The 22467-nt window shown below is 42.0% G+C and overlaps 1 protein-coding gene across 1 annotated transcript in view; it reads left to right on the top strand.

The window, feature by feature from the left end:
* The window catches only part of COL4A1 (collagen type IV alpha 1 chain), a 521418-nt gene that overhangs the window by 419443 nt on the left and 79508 nt on the right, over nt 1-22467 (top strand). Inside the window, exons 35-41 of the mRNA XM_069205109.1 lie at nt 5864-5962; nt 6065-6154; nt 12311-12450; nt 17618-17748; nt 17832-17908; nt 18848-18946; nt 21481-21531. Of these exons, the coding sequence (XP_069061210.1) occupies nt 5864-5962; nt 6065-6154; nt 12311-12450; nt 17618-17748; nt 17832-17908; nt 18848-18946; nt 21481-21531 (687 nt within the window). The remainder of the gene's footprint in view (nt 1-5863; nt 5963-6064; nt 6155-12310; nt 12451-17617; nt 17749-17831; nt 17909-18847; nt 18947-21480; nt 21532-22467) is intronic.

Raw genomic sequence — 22467 nt, 5'->3', positions numbered from 1 at the left:
GTGAAACAAGGTTGTGTACTTGCTCCCCTTCTTTTTAATCTGTTTATTGCAGACATGTCAACGTCTCTTGATGCTGTTAACTCCAACCCCCCCCCCAAGATTGGTGGCCTTAGGCTTAGTCATCTGCTTTATGCCAATGATATTGCACTATTTAGTTGCACTAAGATTGGTCTCAAATGGCTGCTTAACCAACTTGCATCTTATACTTCCGCAAATCAATTGGAAGTCAATTTGCTTAAAACAAAAGTGGTCTCCTTTGGGAGGAAAAAACACTCGGGCTTTAGTTGGTATTATAAAAGCTGTAAACTTGTCTTTGACCAGTCTTATAAATATTTAGGGGTACATTTCGATTCCAAGGGCAGTTTTGTTAAACATAAGAATGAAATTGAACTTAAAGCTGTGGCATTGCAGGTGGCCTTCTCTAAACTATCTTAAGTTTTAAAGGTGCCGACCCTTCTTCCCCTAATGGAAGTTATGAGAGTAAAGATTATCCCTTCACTGGCCTACGGCCAAGAAATTTTGTTGGGCAAAGGCTTTTGCCTACTAAATAGGCTGGTCAATAAAATCTACAAGAGAGTCTTTCATGTCCCGCGCCTGGCTTCACCCGCGAAGATACAGTTGGAATTTGGGCTTCCGGATTTGGTTGCAGTTGGTGCTGGTGCTTTTTTAAAGCTTTGCTATAAATTGCGTCAGGCCTCGGACGCTCACTTGGAGGCAGTCTTGTGGCAAGAAATTAGTGAATCGAAATCGAAATGTACTTATTCTCGTTTCTTGGTTGAATGTAAACGTCTAGATGCTGGTGATCTTTGGGCAAGTAACCCCCCACTCTCTGTTTAAACTAGACATTAAAAGGCTTATTCAATTGCACTACTATCATTCAGACTGTTCCCTCCTCGTTCAATGGAAGCATGCCTGGGCAGTAATCGAATCCTTTAAGCCAGGTATGTCTTCTAGTTTTTTCTCTTGCCCTTATGGATTCTGGTTGAAAAAAGCCTTCATGGCTTTAAGGATGGGCGATTGTTTTTTTTTAAAAAACATCTGCGCCAATGGCAGCTACCCCCCGGGGACGGTGTGACATGTAGAGGCTGTAGTAACGCGGATGAAACCATTGATCTTGTCGTATTTTGGACTCTTGCTCTAGGCAAGACTGCTGGTTGAAAGATAACAGTACTTTTGCTTGTAGGCGACTATGCCTATCCTACAACAAATCGCAACTGTTGTCCCAACCTTACCGGCTCACTAGCAGCACCTCACCAGAAACACAATAGTAAAAGGCGATTTGTGGCAGCCTTTACGCATGGACTCGAGAATAAGACATCTCAGGGAGTGTCGTGGTTAAACGGAGATTACCCCTTTCTCACAGATATATCATGTCTCATAAAAACACAGGCGATGACAAAGATCCAGTAAAGTTTCAATAGTTTTTATTTAACACAACTGCATTTTGTGATATGTTGCATGGGCTGCAATGATTAGGATAATGAATAATGCAAGAAACAGAATTGTGAAGATTAGAGTCATTATTACAAAGATTCCCACCATCTTGCAATGCATGTAAAAGACATACGAGGTGTAATATGCCCTAATACCCTAATGTGATAGGCCTAACCTCCTACATAAAGGAGAGCTGGGTTTGCTAAACCTAATCTGCCAATGCCATGTCCATAAGAGGAGCCCCCAACCCTCATTACCTTGGAATGAGGTCTCCATCTCAGACTCTGCAGGGACACGAAGACTGGGTCAGCGTCAAGACGACATGCAGCATCGGTATCAGTGATGGTGGCGATGCCCTCTGGTCGGAATCCCTCTGATTATCTGTCTAAAGTGCAATGTATTTATACAGATCTACCAGGACTCCTGAAGTAGGTGTGTTCCCAAACAATAGATAACAGACATGCTTGGGACGGCAATTATTATAAACAAATCCCTCGAAAGTATAGAGAGGGAAAATCCCTAAGTGTGAACACCTACTGTTTGTTTGTCTTTGTTGCTTGATCTTGACGCCTTAGTGCGGTGGCACTGATAATGCAAAGCATAACATCTTAGATTAATTAAATAATTAAATGGGCTAAGACTAAGCAAGCTAAGTAGGTTAAAAGTCACTAGGTGACGGGGGCACGAGTCTGCAAGCCAGAGACTAAGCTAACTCCTGTTATCCCATTAAGACAAACTAGGATTCACTACAATCATGTGGTTTGCCTTTGCCCAGCTTTATTAAAGGAGCGTAGATTTTTGCTTCGGAGCAAATGGAATGAACTGGGAATCCGCTCCTGTCGACAGGCTATCATCCATTTTTTGGACCAAGGCAACCCAATGCTAAATGTGTTATTGACTAAATTTATTAAAATTGCATAATCTAAATTCAATGGCACTGCGAGCAATGAACAGGTATAATCGGAATCTTTTCATGCTCTTGCCACATTGCCTGTTATTGGTTAGGTCGAGGAGTTCTAACGGCATATGTTGATGTTCAGTGCAATTACTATTTAATGCACCGTGCACTTTAGGGCTGTGCCTATGCATTTTGTCTTTGTGTACTATGCGGGGCTCCAGGATGGGTGGTTTGTTTTATTGTTATATCTCAGGATGTCTTACACTTTTAGGCAGGAATGTCTTTTTTAATATGTCATGTGTGTCTAATTTATGGTGTGTTTTTAGCATGAATTTAGTCTCTGAGGGTATTATTCTTGATTGCTTTTTTGCTTTTTTTTGTATTGGATTTTATTATCTGTACAATACATTATTATTCATATTATTCATAGTTTAGCGGCTGTCTGAAAAGTTACAGGGTGATTTGTCAAGCAGGGGATGAGGAAAAGGGGGGTCCCAAAACACTTTTTCTCCATGTTATGTCTATGGGGATTTTGCAATTTTTTTTTTAACACTTCTACAACCTGGACCACTGAACAGATATACACGAAATTTGGCAGAAAGGCAGATCTTCTGCCAGAAAGATCTTTTTTTGTTATTTGGTGTAAATCTGTGTAGTAATTTTGGTGTAATTAAAGGAAATAAAAAACAGATAGCTAGGGATGTGGATCATTCATGGATCTGTGGGTACCCGCTGTGTCCGAAGCCCACTGGGAAAAAAAACTCACACACCATTCCCCCGCCTAGAACGACCAAAGGCTGTGCACAGCATGGGGTTGGGTACATGTACGGCCAGGCCCTGCAGCCAACCCCTGCCGCGCACGGGTAAAGGCCATGAGTGGTGGTGCTTGTATTAATATACAGTATTTATATATTACTTTATGTTAACAAAACCATAGAAATGTAATGAAAAAAGCAAGGGTTGCAGGAGAGATATACTTAGGTTCGCCATTCTACCCACACATAACCATTGCAATTCAGCAGCTATAGTTATACTTATAGTAATACGTATCTTAAAAAATAATATCTCATGGTGGAAAGTATCTTTAGGCTACGAGGTATAGTTTCTTAACATGAGTATAACTATACCTGCTGAATTTCTATGGTTTTGTGTGGGTAAAACATGAACCTAACTATAATGTCCCTGTATAGTCACTGTAAAAAAAACGAAGGTTACAGTGATGTTATAGTTACTAAATAGAATTAAAAAAAACCTTAGACATTCACTGAAAGACAAAAGATTAGAGGGATGTTATAGTTAGTTTCAGATTTTGCTTGCACAAAACCATAGAAATTCAACAGTTAAAGTTATACTTATCTTAAGACACTGTAAGTCATGCTCTAAAGGTAACTATAACTCGCGCCCCCACCATGCACAGTTTTCTTATCACTAATTTTATTGCAAATGTTGCAGTTATGTTATAAATGATGCCATAAAAGATGTAATTACTGATGCAATATGTACAGTGAGTAGCAGCGAAGGGCGATGGCTCAAGTTATAGCTACCTTAGAGCACAAGTGATAGTGTCCTGAGATAAGTATAACTAAATATTTATTTGTCTACTGGCGCCAGGGCATTCACGGGCAGATTTACAAACAAGTCACGCAACACAACGCAGCAACACAACTCGCTGTTCTGTGTTGAGTGACCAGAAGAGAGTAAAACTGCCCCATGTCTACTGAGATATTTTGCATTCCTGCGCTGTCCCTGCGCTGGTGCACTGAGTGCAGCCTAGCACCAACTCAGGAGCCCTTCCACTATGGTGCAAGGATGCCTGTGTTACAGTAAGGATTGCTTTCGTGCAGGATGGGAAACCTTCATGTACAGAACCAATCATGTGAAGCTTTTCCTTTTTTTTATGTGGCCTCTAAGATTCAGAACACGTAGAAAGAGAAAAAAAGAGGAAAAACAAACATATTACTCCTTATTACGCCTCACTTTGGAAGGCAACACATTTTTATGCATTGCCAGGATTACTTGTGTAAAGAATTTAGGGAATGTGCCAAGAACCATGGGTTGATGCATGGGAAGCTCCACCCATTGAACAACTTCGCAGGGCAGAGTAACACAAGGCAGCGACTTGTGCTACCCTGCATTACTCCAGATTTACTTTGCCACGTAGAGCTATGCAAGGTGGCTCTGCCTTGCTCCACCTTGTGTGATGCAAAGGGCAATGCAAGGGCTTATAAATCTGGGCCTCCTTTCCTCAGGCTCAGCACTAATGGTAGAGCACAGAGTCGAGCACAATTTTCATGAGCCCACAGGGTGTAAGTGAATTCATTTAACTCGATAGTTCTCTGAGTTAGTGCTTTCTTTTCAGATCTCACAACTTAGAAACAGTGAGCAAGCTTTGCCTCTTTCTGAGATGAGTTATCTCAAAATAAAGCACTAAGGACCTCATTACCAGTATCTCAGTATTTTGATACAATAGTTATTGATGGATAAAAAATTTCACAAATGTGTTCATATTTTATTGAATGCATTAATGATAGCATATTCCTATCTCTTAGGGAAAACATGAGTATTTTGGTGCTCAGTGGACCAAAATCTGTATGTGCCAATGAAATCGAGGTATTTTCCTCTTGTTGAATTCTGGCAGGTTTGACCTGCTGAAATGTAACTAATGGTATAATTATTATTGCACCTGGTAATCATCGGGTGCAATAAACATTGCATCCCATGTAATTCTAATGCATATACAATCAAGTGTTTGTGAATGGATAGCCATTTAACTGGCCACCCATGACGAGTGACTCTCTCAGAGAAATATTGGGTAAAATGATTTCACTTTATGCCTTGCAGGTGTTTATACATTGTCTTCTAAGTTAGGCCTACCTGCTCTGTGCCAAATTACCAGGTGGTGAGCACAGGTTAATTTAGGGTGTGTATCGTACCTCTGCCAATAAGAGACCCAATTTCTAACAAGCATGTTATAACGTCAATAGAAGACAAACCATTACAAAGCAAAGAGCAATAATTATGATTTAAAATGGCCAACATCTAAAACGCATCATCAAGTACCCTGTGATTTATCAGATGAACCTCAAATTGGTAAAAATGTGTTTAGAAAGTCCACCAAGATGGTGTTATACTGTCTCATTAAGTAATTGACACAAAAATTAATTAAAAAAATGTTTTGGGCTGAAGTGTTATATTTAAGAACTCTTAATTGCACTACTTTTGATATAAATATAGACTTGAAATCTAGAGCTGCTTCTGTCTAGCTTATTATAGATGGTTAATTGCAGACAAAATTGAGAAGCCTTTCAGTCAACTGATGTGAAGAAAAACATAGGTAAAAGAGCAATTTCTTATACTGTTTCTGACCCTCATTGATTATACTTCCGGATCAATTCCCTGTGACACCTTTAAGCTGTTCCACACATATTACTTTTGCTACAATCTTTCTGAAGTTCTCCTGTACAGCAGTTGTATATATAGCATTCCTGACTAGCTAAATGTTTGACCTGTGTCTCTTTCCTTACTGTTTAGGGGAAATAGGACGAGAAGGGACACCAGGGTTTCGAGGGGACCCTGGAAGCCCAGGGATGCCGGGTAAAGATGGAGAAGAAGGGCCCGCTGGTCAGCCAGGTGAAGAGTGATTACCCTGCCATGCTTGTTCAGTTGTTTCCCCTTGTTATAAAGTCTACACAATTCCTGAAAAATAATACATGCTTTTGTCATCTCTTTTAGGAGCAAAAGGGGATCCGGGTTCCCCAGGACAACCAGGAGTTCCAGGACTTCCAGGGCTAAAAGGAGCGATGGGCGAAATGGGTTACCCAGGTAAGCGTGTTTCAGTGTTGCAGAAGTGCATCTGTAAATGTACCACTTACAGAAAATGAACACATAACTTAATAGAAAATAAGCATTTTGGCCCGTAAAATGATCTATTGTTACCTGCAAAACTCAGAAGCCTCTTCCTATGTCTCCCATATGTATGACACTGTACTTATCTTGTACAACAGTGGGCTACTAGTTGGTGCCATACATTGGTTTCCATGTACCAGAAACATAGAAGGGTACTATCCAATCCGACTCAGGGAGAGAGCTAAGGCTCCCATTTTGTGCGTGACCATGCTTCCTCCTTTGCCTCACTCAAGTGAGAACAACTCCCTCGACCCAGGTGGGCCTGAATGTAACATGCCCTCTTATGTATGAAAATGAAATGGCATTGGTTAATGTCACCCCAACAGGAGCACAAGCCAAACCCAGCTATTTTCTATAACTATGTGGGATTTGTCCCTTTTATAGCAAAAAATCCTTAAGGCTAAAGTTATGGTCTTTAAGATACATATTTGAAGAAAAACTCCAAATGATTATATAACCCGGAGGCCATGAAAGAATAAAATCTTCAAAGTATCTGGGTCATAACTTGGTTGAACACATATCACAAGATGTGCATTTTAGGGGTTATTCGGTAGCAGTGAAGGCCCCAAAATACTTTAATTGGAGCTTTGTGAGGTCCTCTATGTTTCATTTGATAAAAGCATATTTGGGTCTGGTGCTGCAGCAACCTACTCATGAAACAGATATATGAAGAAGCTGGTCTTTCTCGATTGCTGATTATTAGAAGAGAAGAGTGTTTTATCTTTACCATCAGTAACTCTCAGATAGTTATTAGTGGTTTACAAGGGCTAAATAATTCTGAATAACCAGAATTCAACAGCTATAAAGTTGTTTGCATTGCATCCTCCTTTCCTTACCTGGTGACACTAAAACCAGAGTTCCTGGACCTGGGCCCGCCTGTTCGAGGAGCCTTGGGCCCAGAGGGGGTCAGACCATGGCCCCGCTAGGTCCACCCTGCTCTCCCTTCGAGACGAGGCGGCCATATGGGGAATCTCTGGGACAGCATCGATCTCCTCGGAACTGCAGGACTGGTCCTCTGGGAGGAAGCTGCTAAGGAGTCATACAAGAGTTACAACGGAGCACCAGAAGTGCAACACAGGAGCACCAGAGGGGCATCACAAGAGACGGCAAGAGATGGCAACCCCTGGCAGGTGTCTGAGATCTTACAAGTTGCCTCAAGCTGGGCAGTACGTGAACTCTACCGTTGGTCGTAGGCGTCCGGTTTCCGACGGAAGCGGCTGGTGCCACACCAGTGCTGCTTGTCCGGACCGTGTTGCCTGTACCCCTTTGTCTCCTCCCTCCTCTTGCCTTCCAATTCAATCGGGACTCCGTCTTCCATGCACTCTAGTCTGCTGGTTCAATTGGTGCACTGATCTCTCAACAGAGCGCCGCAAAGCGCCTCTCAAGTTTTATCCACTTACGCTGAGTGGCACTCTCCTTCTCGGGAGTTCTCCCTGCTTCAAGGGAAGGATCCGGACCCTGCTGCACTATGAGGTCCGGTAAAATAAGGAAGGAGCACCCGAACCCTCAAAAGCGCAAGAAATGCCACTGTGATGTCGATGTAGGCAATGCCTCCTCGCCTTTACTGTCAGCCTCACCATCAGCCTCTGTAATTTCAGGGGCACCCTTCTCACCGGCTGTCGATCCGCCTAGTTCTGAGACATTGAAGTCTCAAATTGCTGCTGTTTTTACCCCATATCCACGCCCCTTGAAGCCTTGCAAGTCCTCTCTATTGTCATAGTTTAAGAAAAAACCTCAATTGGAACTCTCGACAAATGGTGGGGAGATTAAGTCAGAGCCAGGCCAGAGTGCTCTCATCAAGACTGCAGTCACCGATCCTTCATCTATTGTTTGTGGCCACCTCACAACAGTGTCACAGGTTTACTGTCCAGCTTCTCCTGCTTCACCTGTTTTCCCCCAGTTAGCTTCTCAGAGTGAAGTGAGCCATTCACCACCCCTTGAGGATCAGTGGGCTGTACCCTCGCCAAAACTCGAACTCTCTCTGATTACCATCTCCAGTGACCTTTCCTTAATTGAAGGGGTGGGGGTGCCTCCTTCAGTGGCCTCTCCAGCAGCTCCTCATCGGTTGGCTGGGCCGATTGGGCCGTCTGCAGGCTGCCATGATCCCCTGCAGGACCATGACTCCTTCCTGCCATCCAGGCCCTCAGCAGCCCAATGGGTCCGGAGTTCAACGGGTAGCATCCATCCAATGTTACCATTAAAGTCTTCTAGTGGGGCTGCCCCCAGCTCTCAAACCAAGTTCATCAAAGGCGAGCTTAACGACCAATCACTCCTTGACTACTCCTGTCTTCAATCTGATCCTCTGAGCGGTACCGGCAAGGACCCTAACTCTGTGCCCCCTCTTACGCTCACGGAAACCTGCTCGGCCTGTCCTCAGCTTCTGCAAACTCTTCAATCGACTGTGCTGGTTCTGAACTACCACTCTGATAAATTGGATGTCCAAGTTGATCTGCTGAACACATTGGCTTCTTATGTAGCTGGCATCGATCAAAAAATTTAGAATCTCAACCAGCTTATTACCAACGCACAGACAAGCTCCAACTATGTACAACCGTCATGTTGCTGTTCTCCAATCATCGAAAGTTTGTCATCCTTACCTACAATTTTAAGTTCAGTTGTATGCAAAACCAAGAGGCTATCTTCAGCGCCTGTGTCCTCGATTCCTTCGTCGAATCCGAGGGCTCCTTTTGATTTTGTTCGGGGGTCCTCCCAGCCAGAAACTTTGGACAAACCTTGTCCAGTTAAGAGTGTAACTTCGATCAATCTTTCTCGGCCAGGTGCTACCGGAGCTCTGGACTCGGTCATTGAGGCCTTGGATGCCTCCACGTCTTCCCCTTCTCTCGAGCTTGAGCCCGTGATGCCTGCCTCTTCTCATCTTCCCAGCACCCCTGCACAACCTGCCTTAGTTCTACCAATGTCCTCAGGAGTCCATGCTGTGGCTCCCCCTTTGTTGAGCAAGAGGGGAAAAAAAAGACTCCGCAAACAACGGAACGGTAGGCGGAGCCAACCCCTTCAAGGATCTTTGACAAACGTCCAGCTATCGGCCTGTTCCGAGGTGCAGCTGCCCTTGCAGCCCCAAGGTGCTCCTAGGGTGACTTCACCTCCCAACCCCCTCCAACTTGTGCCTGTCAATGTCCCCTTGGCGGCAAGAACTGGGCAGGAAACTGATTCCTTCTTTAAGGACTACTTGGTTTCAGGTGAGAAATGCAACTCCGGCACTGTGTTGGTTTCGGCAGCCCTTCATTGGGGTGGTGGAGGACCTGCTCGCCCAATCACCACACTGTTTGTATCCAAAACTGTCCATGGGAATACGATTGGCGATGTTCCGGCCCCCGGTTCCCCTAATTCCTCTAAATTGGCATCTGCTAACAGAAGCAGTTCTCCTGCAATCTTGCCTTCAAGCCTGCAGACCGTTTCCATTGAAAATCTGGTCCCGGGGGTCCTGCAATCTTGCCTCCAAGCCTGCGGACCGTTTCTGTTGAAAATCTGGTCTCGGGGGTACTGCAGGACTACCGATGGTAGAGGAACCGCCACAGCCTCCAGTTCCCATGCACCTTTTCAGGACTCAAGTGGGAAGCTCAACTTTAAAATTTGTGTTTACCCTAGAATATCAGTCTAGGAGCCCCCACGACATATTGAACAGGGGGAATATTTTAAGAATCCTTAATGCTACCTCGGATCTTAATTACATTGGTTCTAAGGAAATTGTGTCCATCTAATTCTTGGATTCCAGGGGGCCCTATCCAAGAGACTCTACCTTGGTTATACTAACTTCTGCCACAATAGCTCAGTCTATTCTCTCCAGGAGAGATTTATTTTGCTCATGGGGTATTACAATAACTCCCTTTAAGGAGCCTGGCTACCCTGTGTTACTATTAGAATCTCAATGTTTGATGGCTCCCACAGTTCTGAAACCATTCTCAATCTTGAAAAGTGCCCTGGGTGGCTCCTCCTCTTTTAATGGTATTTCGCACACTGGCTCTGGTTCTTCTGGGTCTGGTGCTGCAGCAACTTACTCATGAAACAGATATATGAAGAAGCTGGTCTTTCTCGATTATTAGAAGAGAAGAGTGTTTTATCTTTACCATCAGTAACTCTCAGCTTGCTATTAGTGGTTTACAAGGGCTAAATAATTCTGAATAACCAGAATTGAACAGCTATAAAGTCGTTTGCATTGCATCCTCTTTCCTTACCTGGTGACACTAAACCTAGAGTTCTAGGTGTGACTAATGACTGCAGAAAAGCTACAGGTGTAACACGATGTCTGCGTCCATATGCCATGGAAATTAGCTGAAAGTTTTGCATTTAGAGTTTCCTGCCTGTTCCATATGTATGACTTGTACGCGGAAATAAATCCGCATTTTTCATGCACCCTGGACCTTGCACTCAGTAGTTTGCGACTCTGATTGTGAAAGGGTTCCATCTTATCTACCGAAATGTGCAATCTTTACTCTGTCATCCTAATGTTACTGGGGTATCTTGGAGTGGGCTATGGCATCTACATCTACTAGTATACTGATTACAAGAACCTCTAGCTCAAAGTGACATCACAGTAGGACGCCCACCACCTTTAATATCTCTTAGTGAAAAAAGGACAACGGGCCAGATGTATCAAGCTTTTTTGCATTCACAAACGGTGCAAATTTCAAAATTCGGCCGATTGTGAATGCAAAATGCCTTTCACAATGTCTAAAAGGCACTCGCAGTGCAATTTAAAGGAATCGCTAAAATAGCGATTCCTTAGAATTGCGACTCCATTTAGAGAATTGCAAACTGTGATTCTCTAAATTGGAAATCGCAAATAGAGAATTCCTATTTGCGATTTCCAAAGCACATGTATCAAGCAATTCCTAAATGCGCATTGGGCATTTAGGAAATGCAATTACTACAAATTAAAGTTTGGTGGTAACCATGTGCAAATTTTCAAACTGCATTATAAATGCATTTTTTAAATTGACATGTAGCGCACACATGCCCCTAAGGCATTGTGAGCTTCACATGTCCGTAAAAATATTTTTGGGGTGCAGCAGAGGGGGCCATAGGCCCCCAGCACCATGGGATTTGCATGTCCTAATCTGTGAATTCCTAACTGGAATTCGCAATTTGGGAAATGCAAAAACATTCACAACAGGCCCATAGGTGCGTATGGGGTCGAATTCTCGTTTTGCAATTCGGTAATAGCATTTGCGAATTTTAAGAAATCGCTATTACCGAATCACAAAAATCATACATACGATTTTGCATTTCTTAAATAGCGATTTCTTAAAAAAAGGGAAATCGTTTTTTTTATACATCTGGCCCAACATTCTTTGTGGAACATCATAGTTTTGCCCCAACTTTAAAGCAGTGGAAAGGATTACAACACCTACTGCGCATCTGGAAAATCCCATTAGGTTAACCTTGACTCACAGCTCCATTTGAAATGGCATGTCATGAAGTAAGGGCATTTTTCACAATTTAAATTATCACTGCTTGCAGAGTTAAGGGATGTATTACAGGAGAATTATTTTGGATTGGGGTGCAGGCCTTATTAAATCTATCACTAATTGTTGGTAGTGTTGTTCCTGTAGAGGTGGGGTACCTGCAATATGTATTCCAGTATTTGTAGGAATGATGAAAGTCAGTCCAGTCTCTCCCATGATCCACTGCTTGTTAAATTGTTAGTTCTGTTAGTTCTGGTTAAGAAACTCTCTCACTTTATATGGTTATATCTTTACAAATCGATTTATCTCGCTACAACAGTGCATCCACCAGTCATTCCCGAACTACACAGATTACATTTGTGGCATCCATAGATACTTCTTGTAGAAAAAAAAGCCTAAACACTGTATTGACCTTTCCCTTCAAGAACAACCTGCCATTTCTCCTTTGTGCAGTGCCCAACAATAATGTAGTTTTTCAGGGAATAGAACATTTATCTATGTTCTCATTTCAGATTTTGCAATTGTTTCTGAATTATTAATCTTCCGAATATATACTTTTTTTTATTTTTTATCAAAGATATTTATTGATATATGAGGTGTTTCTAGTATAATTTGTTTGCAATTATTTGTATGCTAACTCTCTTTGCAGGTACACCCGGCGAAAAAGGTGTGCCTGGAGTTCCAGGCCCACCAGGCCAGCCAGGATTTACAGGGTTAAAAGGTGATAAAGGGATAAAAGGAGAAACTGGTTTCCCTGGCATCGGACTCCCAGGATTTCCTGGAGAAAAAGTATGGATGATATTGACATCTTTATATTTCTGACTGTGTAAACGTACCACCTCAACTAATTAATGCAGAATTACCTTTTTTTGTTCTTTTACTGTGCAGCTATTGATCCCTTGGACAAAACCCCTTCAATACCTACACCAATATTCAGTGTCTAGCCCGCATTTCCCAGCTCCGATTTAATCCTTCCCTTCAGGGGAGTAGATTTTTCATTACTATTTTCAGGGTGAGAAACTACTTAATAAGCGCTGTGAATACCCACAAAGTTAAAAGTATACGATTCTCCCTGGCCTCAAATTATCATTAGCTGCTCATATGAGGTTTACCCAAATATAAAATGACACCATAGAGATGTAATTAACTGTTTGCAAATTCACATTTTATAAATCATAAAGTAGAATCTGCACAGATGACTGGTCCTAGGTGTGCAATTAGCTTTCTGTATGAAATTCTTGGAACTGTTATAAGCGCATCCTTTCGACAATGTAGCAAATCTGTTGAAACACTGTCTCAAACCTGTGGCTATCATATCAGTGTTTGCTTATTATTAGAAATTGATTTTCCGGTTAGCAGAAGTATGAACCCTGTCCAAGCAGGAACCACAATCCTAGACAGGGTAATTCACCAACTCACCCTAAATTAACCTGCGCTCACCTCCAGTAGACTGGCACAGAACAGTCAGGCATAACTCAAGAGGCAATGTGTTAAGTATTTTTGTAAAACTTCAAACAGTAAAACAGTGAAAACACCACCCAAAAAGACAACACACCTGGTTAGAAAAATAGTGCCTAATTTATTTAATAAAACAAGACCAAAATGACAAGAATGGAATCAGTAGAACTCAAGGTATGAATTAACTGAAGTGTAGTGCTCAAAATATAAAATGCCAAGCGGGGCTATCTGGTCGCGCTGGACCGTGTCAAATTTGAAAAGTCAGGCTATCGCAATGGAGAGCAGGTCAGATACAGGGACCAGTCCTGTCCCGCTGGAAGTGTATCTTGGTACATGGTTGCTTCGATGTAGAGAACAAGATGCAAGGAGCAAAGAAGGCGATGCGCTGTCGTCGATCCTGAAGATATAGCCGATGTGTCAGTTGTGAGCCACGCAAAGTCAGAGATACGTTGGGAATGGAGGTGATGTGTCACACAGTTGGTGTTGAGGTGCTCCTGATCCTTGCAGCAGCAGCCATGCACTGGCATGGACAGCGATGCAGTGTCCTCAATCCTCACAACAGTGATGATGCCTTGGTATCGATGTAGATGTGCCAGTTCCGAGTGGCGCAATGGCGTTCATGCATGGATTTTAGATTGGAGTAGCACTTTATACCCACTTCCAAGGGCCCAGGACTAGATAGGCACCACTTGCCAAGGCAAGACTTGCAAGAAGCAAAGTCCAGGTGCTGGAGGTGATAAGTTGGAAGTATTTTGTGTCCCTGAGACTTCAGAGGAGCAAGAGACATGCCAGCCAGCCCTTGGAGTCACTCTGGTTTTGTGTTCAAAAGTTGTGGGTCTACTTCTTCTCACCTAGGCAAGGAGGGCAGCAGGTCAGCACATGAAGAAAGCAGTTCTTCCAGAGCAGCAGTCCAGCAGAGTAGCATTCCTTGTAGCAACAAAGCAGTCCTTCATCCTAGCAGAGTATCCACAAGTCCAGAGATATACTGAAGTGGTGGTGTTTGAGGTCCAGTATTCATAATTTGGTGCCCTGGTTCTGGAAGGTGGGAGAACCTTCTAGACCTTTGTTTTACAGTGCAGGTAATCCCCTTCCTCCCCTACCTCCAAGCCGGCTGGAGTGACAATACAGGGCCCTTAGGCCTATTGTGAGGAGACAGGACAGAGCTTATCCATGTGCAAGTGGGGCTGTGCTTAGCTCCGCCCCACATTAAGCCAGTTAATGGCCCATCAGGGTCCATCGAGTCACACCTAAGCTCCCTTTGTGTGTGCCTATCTAGAGGGTATGCACAAGTACAGTCGTAAGCCCACCCCAGACGTGTATTGGAGACAGGTTGCAGGCCCACAGAGTTAAGGGCAGGAAAATACCAACTTTCTAAAAGTGGTATTTTCAAAATTGTAACAATAAATCCGACTTTACTATTAAAAGGATTTATCATTAGAATTCCATAGCTACTAAACAGGATAGGTCTACCCCTTCCCAATCAGGAAATACAGCTTATTAAATGTAATAATGAATCCCCAATGTTATCTCAAGGGAAGGGTAGGCCTCAAAGTAGTGAAAAACTAATTTGAGAGTTTTTCACTACTAGGGCATGTAAAACTTAAAATTATATGTCCTGTCTTTTAATCACATAGCACCCTGCCCTATGGGCTACCTAGGGCCTACCTTACAGGTGACTTATATTTAGTAAAAGGGGCATTTAAGGCTTGGCAAGGAGTTTGTAATGCCAAGTCGATATGGCAGTGGGACACTGCATTCAGGCTGCTGTGGCAGGCCTGGGACATATTTTAAGGTACTACTTAAGATGGTTGCACAGGCAGTGCTGCAGACCCACTAATAGCATTTAATTTACAGGCCCTGGGCACATGTAGTGTGCTTTACTAGGGACCTATAGGTAAAATTAATATACCAAATTGATATATACCAATCAGACCATGTTTTAGGGAGACAGCACAAGTCCTTTAGCTCTGGTTAGCAGTGTTAAAGTGCACAGAGTCCAAAGGCTAACAAAAACAAATTCAGCAAAAGTGGAGGGAAAAAGGCAAAAGGTTTGGGAGTGACCTTACAAAGAGGACCATTCCTAACACTTGATCACACTAGTTTTCTTGTGAAGCCACTGAATGAGAAAACACAGTCAGCTTTTCAAGATATTGAGTGTAATTATGCATCAGGCCAATTAAAAAATACTAAATTTATTTTCCATGTTTGTTTCCTAAATGGATAAACTTGCTGAACTTAGCTATTCCGTCACTAAGTAACTCCACCCTTAATCCACACTAGTTTCTCATTCATTATTTCTCACCTTTCTGCCCGACCATCCACACAACACATTCAATTACTTTGACAATGTCTAATACTGATTGACTCTTTGAGCCTTCATTTTTTATAGTATTACAGTACAAGAATTATTATTCATTTGATAAAGAAACAACTATTGCTTTTAATGATAAGTGTAAGAATAAAATAAGTCTATGACATATGGTACAGTATCATATGCCTATGAACTCATGGTGTTTATTTTGTTATCACAGGTACATTCTGACTCCAAAATGCACCTGTTTAGAGAATATATTGTCACCACTTACTTTGAATAATTGATTACAAATGAGCAGTGAAGCATAACGGTACCAACCATAATAGGGACACAGGGTGACCATGAGCCTTCCCTTCTAGACTTAGAGAGCAGATTGTACTTAGCTGACTGAACTTATTCTAGCTGTGTAAGAAGCAAGGAAGAAAATAAATGTATACCTCTTTTAGAACATACGGACTATCTTGGGACCATCTTACTCAATACCCCCTCAGGAATAAGTGACTGATCCACTGCCATGGCATGTTCAGGTTCCTGCATCATCCTAATTAATTGGAACTTTTGGAAATAGCTCCATATTTACCCGGATCCAGTGTCTCTACTGTGCTTCAGCATGAACAGGTGAAAGCAGTAGCACCTTAGTTTCCATAGAAGAAATCATCAAGCTGAATTTTTACACAGAGATCGCTATTCTGTATGCACCTGTCTTTTTTTAAATAAAGCAACATGTTTGACTAAATTTTGGAAGTATTACAAGGAAGCATCCTGGCCACAAAATTAAAAGATGGGCATGGTAGCACTAACAAAAGCTTGACAAAAGAGAAGTTTGCATTTTTTAGTTTGAGGTATCAGTGGAAAATATTTTTAGTAGTGGTTATCAAACCAACGCTTTGTCCCACAAAAATAAGCTTTGTGCCACAAAAATATACTTTTTCTTTTCACATGTCACTCGTCAGCTAGGGAAGGAGGAGGGAAGAGATCACAAATATTAATAGGCAAAAGATGGTTCCAAATATTATAAAATAAAAAATATTCCCTATCAAACATTAAATAGGATAGTGCTAGTTGCCTCCAAGGTGCATGGTCATCTAGAGGTGTGAGGCTTATGGCTGAGTGACTTCACAAAGTCCTTTTCATGTACAGTTGGATCTATTTCTGTCATTTATGACTTTTTAACAATATTTTAATGGATATGTTGCACTATCCTTGTAATGGACAGGTGGAGAAACTTAAGAATGATCCATGTAATTCAGTAAGAGTTACATTCAAAGCCAATAATTAATAGCCATATCTTTTTTCAATTGGTCACAACATCAATTGAGAAATTAAAGTAACAATTCATCAGTCATGTCATCCACAGTTCATGATTCCCCTAATCTTTATCCATCAAAATACACAACTGTAAATCATTGTTGTTGCTTGGTTAAATTGTGGCCTACAATAGCAACACATGCAACCATAATGGAAAAATAACATTGTGAACATTTCTTGAAAGAAAATTGAGGTCACTTAGGGTTTGGTGGAGCTGGAGGGCTGCCATAAATCCGTGGCTATCTTGCTTTGCCAAACTCCCAGTTTCCCTGCTTTGCCTGGAAACAGAGGAAGTGACATGTTTTTGTTGGCAAAGCCGCATGTAGTTCTGCATAGTGGGCCTTTACATTTTTGTATTGAGAAAACAAACTCCTGTTTTGTTTCCTTATTTTCTCAATACAAAAAAGTTTGCACAACAGGAGTTTTAAACATGGTTCTCATTTGGCAAACCTTTCTTTTTGTGAAGGGAGCTGTCACAGCACAGGAATCAAATTCCCACCAGCCATTGTGACCATGCCTCCATCATCCTGGCTTACCAGTGGGACATTGGCCCAAACTTAAATGAGCCCCTTCTGCAACTTGGTGCAACACGTTTTGAGAAAAAGGTGAACAGACCTTTTTCAGTAGGAGCTAACATTGAAAGGCAAATTGTTTTGTACAAACCCTTTACGGATTTTGCTGTTTACTTATTTTCTTTTTTGTTGCTAGCATGTCACTTCATGTATATGTTGCATTTATGTAGCCAATACAACCTGACGTTGTTTTTGCCTGATTATAGATTGAACTTGTTTGGTGCCTCTGTACTGTTTTCCCTTGCATATGTGTCCACAGTGTCATGTATTTTATTTTAATGCCTGGTTACTATTCCCTTTATAGGGTGAGCCAGGTAGAGTAGGTGTACAGGGTGTTCCTGGAGAGAAAGGTGACAAAGGTGACACTGGAATGCCCGGGATGCATGGCTCACCAGGCCCCAAAGGATTTCCTGGTTCTCCTGGCTATCCAGGCAAGTACTTTATCTACATGAATTAGAATATAAGGCAGCATATAAAGAGACAGGTGATCACATTGCCATCTTGATTTCTTCAGGCAGCCCAGGTACACCAGGGGAAAAAGGAGTGGAAGGACTTCCTGGCATCAATGGTATCCCAGGATCTAAAGGGGAGCAAGGTATGCCTTCAGAGATCTGCATCATTCCTATTAGAAAACAGATTTATGTTGTGATCCTAGCACCTCACATTTTGCAAACTAAGCTTACATTACAGTCACCATGTCACAAATTCTCAACATGTGTCAGGAAGCAACATGATTGTCTGGTCGTACTTCGGAAAAGCATTGTTATTAGGACTTTGATGCTATGGTAGAACAACTACTTTGAAGGGCGGTCTTTCAATATATAGTTGTCTTTCTGTGGGATATTTGATCCTCACATAGATTCCTCAGCACCCTCTCCCTTCCCTTCTATGGTTAATAGTGTTCTTGGCTAAAGTTATTTCTGATTTCCTTTCTGTCCTAAGAGCCTGGACCATGTGGTGGAGGGAACGTTAGATGGAACATAGGCATCAAGAACATGTGATTCCTTTATGAAATTGTTGCATCACTTAAAGCAGGGATTCCTGTGACGCTGTGGTAGGCACAGTTTAGGCACCAATGTGTTATGGAGGGGGTCACTGTTGAATAATATTTTGCATATACTCTGACACCTGATAATGCCTCAATGATGAGAAACCTGCAGGAACATCAATAACTTATCATTGAAGCAGCTAGCCTTTTTTGACTTTTTATAATTCATATTGAGGACATAGTTTACACTTTATTTGACTCCTGGCTACACTTTCCAATGTTTGTGTATCAGCAGATTTATAGAGGAGTTTTTTTGCAAATATCTGGAAAAGGATAAAGAAGGTCTTCACATTATAAATTTGCCACGAATTTGAGGGTCTTAATTAATTTATTTTGCATAAAATGTCTGGTTCCTGTATCTTATGTTTTTGACCAGGGCAGAATTGCCTTTGGATTCCTTCATCTTATTTCAGTTTTCAAAACCAGGCGATGACCAACTGAGAGAAGCAACTAGTGCACTTTTGACTTAAAATTGATGTTTTTCAGGTGGGCCGGGTCAGCCAGGACTACCTGGTACCATTGGTGAAAAAGGTGAGCCTGGTTATGATGGAATTCCAGGGACACCCGGTGACAAGGGAGATCCAGGTAAATGCAAAATCTTGTTTTCATGTGAAAATTGCATGTGAAATAATGAACTTTATTGGTGGGCAATATTGGCATTTTTGTGTCAACAGAAGTAGATGTCCAAGCACCTTTTTAGTATATGCTTTTGTATGATGGGAAATGGCATGCCGATAAAGCAAAGAATCCTTTAGTGACCCCTAACTACTACAGGATTCCTGGTACCACGCTGCCACAGTGGGAAAACCCATGCCTTCCTGAACTGTTATCAGCACAAAAGGTGCAGGCCACTCCACCTCTTCTAATAGATAGCAGCAAAAGAGAATGGTCTAACCATAAATACCAGTTCAGATTGATCTAAAGTTGGTCCAACACAATTACTGAAGTAATGTTTTTAATCAGATTTAATAAGACTGGTCACCCTCCAATGAACGATAATTGTTTGCTGTATTTACTCCATTCTGATTAGCTGCTTTGTCTGGAAAACAGAAAAGCTCTTGGTGGGCTGAACCTTTCTGGAGCAATTTGTCTTCCAGAAAGCCATTAGCATGCCAAGTAAAAGCCGTTTTTCATTTTGAGGCGTGGAATCTATTCATTTAGGTTCCTCTGCAGGGTGAATTTTTTCAATGACACAAAACAACTTTGCCATGCAATTAAAGTAAAAAAAAAGGCTGAATTTGCCTTGAATCTTAGGTGGTCTATCTCACCACCTTTATTGAGCTATTTAACAAAAATATTGGTAGGTTCGACAAAACGATACAAGTCTCTTGCGGTTACATAAGACTTTCCTTCCAACAAGGTGGGCATTAACTACGCTCTCAAATGGTTGGTAAAGCCCTGAAAGATAGAGTTTAACCTAGGAGTGTCTCTTGCAATGAGCAGATAAGAAAAAAAAAAAATGCAGACGGTTTCTCTGCCAAGCAGACATTTATCTACTGGGCAGTGGACAACTATGTGGTCCTCTTGTAGTTGGAGTATGTGGAGTAGATGGCATCAATTTTGTATGTAAGCATACACTAGCAGATCCCGAGAAAGCCCTCTAGTGGCCCCTGACTACATTATTCACATGTAGACCCTAAGGAATGATCCACCTGTGGCTAATATATGCCCTTACAGAGCTGAATAGCCTAACACTAATGGGGTATTATAGGATTGTGAGTAACACAATTTGATTTACAAGTGAATGCACACATGCAAATCAGGTCCGCTCACTGTCAAAGAAGCACTGGATTACTTTCATCATGAGCCACCCCCCAGGTTATTGCTTCATAATGAGGAAGTGGCTTTCGCCCAGCTGTGGGTCTTCTTTCATTCAGGTGGAAGCTAGATGTCCATTATATAATTTGAAACTTAATATGGATTTTCTGGCTAAAAAAAGATCTTCAGATCACGATATTAAATGACAACAGTATGACCTCAAAGTAATAAAAATTAAATATAGGCAATTAACACAAGAGAGCAGCAAAACCTGAGCATATTTCATATTAGCCAAGACAACTTATTGCATCAGAATGTCAGTACCTACAATTGGCCTCAACAAAGAAGTTATTAACTGAGCTGGGAGATAACCTGACACACTCAAGGCTTATTACTCTAGCACAGCTTCCTTTGCCTCCCCACCTTGAGAATGAGTTTATGAAGTACCACAAAGGACTGAAATGCATATCTTCCATGAGGTGCTAGACCTGCTACTCCTGGCCTTTCACCTCTTCAGCTTGTTCTGCTCTCATTTTGTGGGGACCTACTGTTATGTGTGCACTTTGAAATCAATTTCACCATGAGTGATATGTAGCAACAATAAAAATAGACAAGAAATAAAAGTGTACTATTCAGTTGTGTCAGCATCTTCCCGTACAGACACAACAAGGTACTATGCAAGGGTTCATAACGGTGGGGTGAACTGAGTTTGTGTGGCCCACTGGTGACTAAGGATCTAATTTAGAAATAAGACTATTTCTTTTTATAACTCTGGCAGGATAACCAGCTCATTAAATGTTCCCTAGATTGCAGACAGAGACTCTTACAGCATCATCATTAGCTTCACTATGGTTCAAAGCCAGTCAGCTATATCAAGTTTTATAAAAGACTAACCTCACAATGTATAGTCATTGACTCATCACTAGGTCTACGGAGTTACCTCCACAAAAGGCCTACATGGAAATTGAGGAAAAAGGTAAGCATGGAGCCCTACATTTTACTGACCCTCCTCTTCTCCCTCCAACAAGGTAGACCAGATATATGGCCACTTTACCATCAGTAAATTCCAAAAGTAAAGAAGGGCAAGTCCCTCCAGGGGTTTTCTCCCTAAAATGTATTATCTGATGGCGGCTATAAATCAGTCACTTTGGCAAATGTATTTCAGATTTTCTATCACTGTTTTAACAGTGTGAAATTCCACCACATGGGCAGATGAAAAGTCTCCCAGCCAAACTCTAAATCAGCCGAAAGGGTTTCTATTCCATGGGCATTGGGAATGTGTATTGGTAACACAACGTTCATCTCCAAATTCAGTTTTTTGTTCAAAGGTGTTTTAATTTTACCTGCTTTGACATTTGTAGGTTTTCCAGGCCGTGGTCTTCCAGGGCTTTCAGGTGCAAAAGGAGAAAAAGGTAAAATTACATTAAACATTGTTATTTGCTTTGATCAATTATTTTCCTAATGTTTGCCTTTCCAACATCAAAGCACAGGAAAGGTTTAATATTGTCTCTGTGAGAAATTAGTGTTTTATTTCTCTTGTTTAAACATATTGTTTTACCATCAAAAGTATTGCATTCTCAAGCATGCTGCTTCTATCAAAACATTAATTCATGAATCTTCATTGAAGGTCTTTCAGCAAAAGAGATTTAACCAACTAAGGCCCTGATTTATACTTTTTGAGGCAAACATGCGTTAGCGCAGTTTTGCCTCAAAAAGTATATCGCTGGCTAGCGACATTCCAGAGTGCCAGCTGGGTGACATATTTAAGGAATGGCACAAGCTGACGCTAAGGCCTGGTTAGCGTCAAAATACATGACGCTAACCGGGTGGTAGAGGCGTAGGGAAAACTGGAGGTTGTGGGTGAAAGAATGGCGCTAATCAGGTTAGAGTCAAAATAATGACTCTAACCTGACTAGCACCATTGTTAGACGCACAACCCCCATGGACATGACTCCTGTCTAAGTAAAGACAGGAGTCATGTCCCCAGCCCAATGGCCATGTCCAGGGAACTTATGTCCCCTGGGCATGGCCATTGGGCACAGTGCCAGATAGGGGGACCCAAGTTAGGCCCCCCCATGGCACTTAAAAAAAAAGGTAAATACTTACCTGTACTTACCTGGGATGGGATCCCCCCTCCTCCGCTGTCCCTTTGGTGTGGTGGGGGTGTTCCTGGGGCCTGGGGAGGGCATGGAAATGGGCCCACAGTTCCTCTAATGCCTGCCCTGACCCAGGTGTTAAATAATGTCGCTAACCAAGCTTAGCACTATTATTTAGGCCCGCCTTCCGTCCCATGCACCATTTTTGCACGGTAGGATAAATCAGGCGCTAGGGCCTTTTTGTCATTTATA

The sequence above is a fragment of the Pleurodeles waltl genome, chromosome 8 (genome assembly GCF_031143425.1).
Source record: "Pleurodeles waltl isolate 20211129_DDA chromosome 8, aPleWal1.hap1.20221129, whole genome shotgun sequence".
NCBI lineage: Eukaryota > Metazoa > Chordata > Amphibia > Caudata > Salamandridae > Pleurodeles > Pleurodeles waltl.
This window is presented reverse-complemented; position numbering and strand designations above follow the sequence as displayed.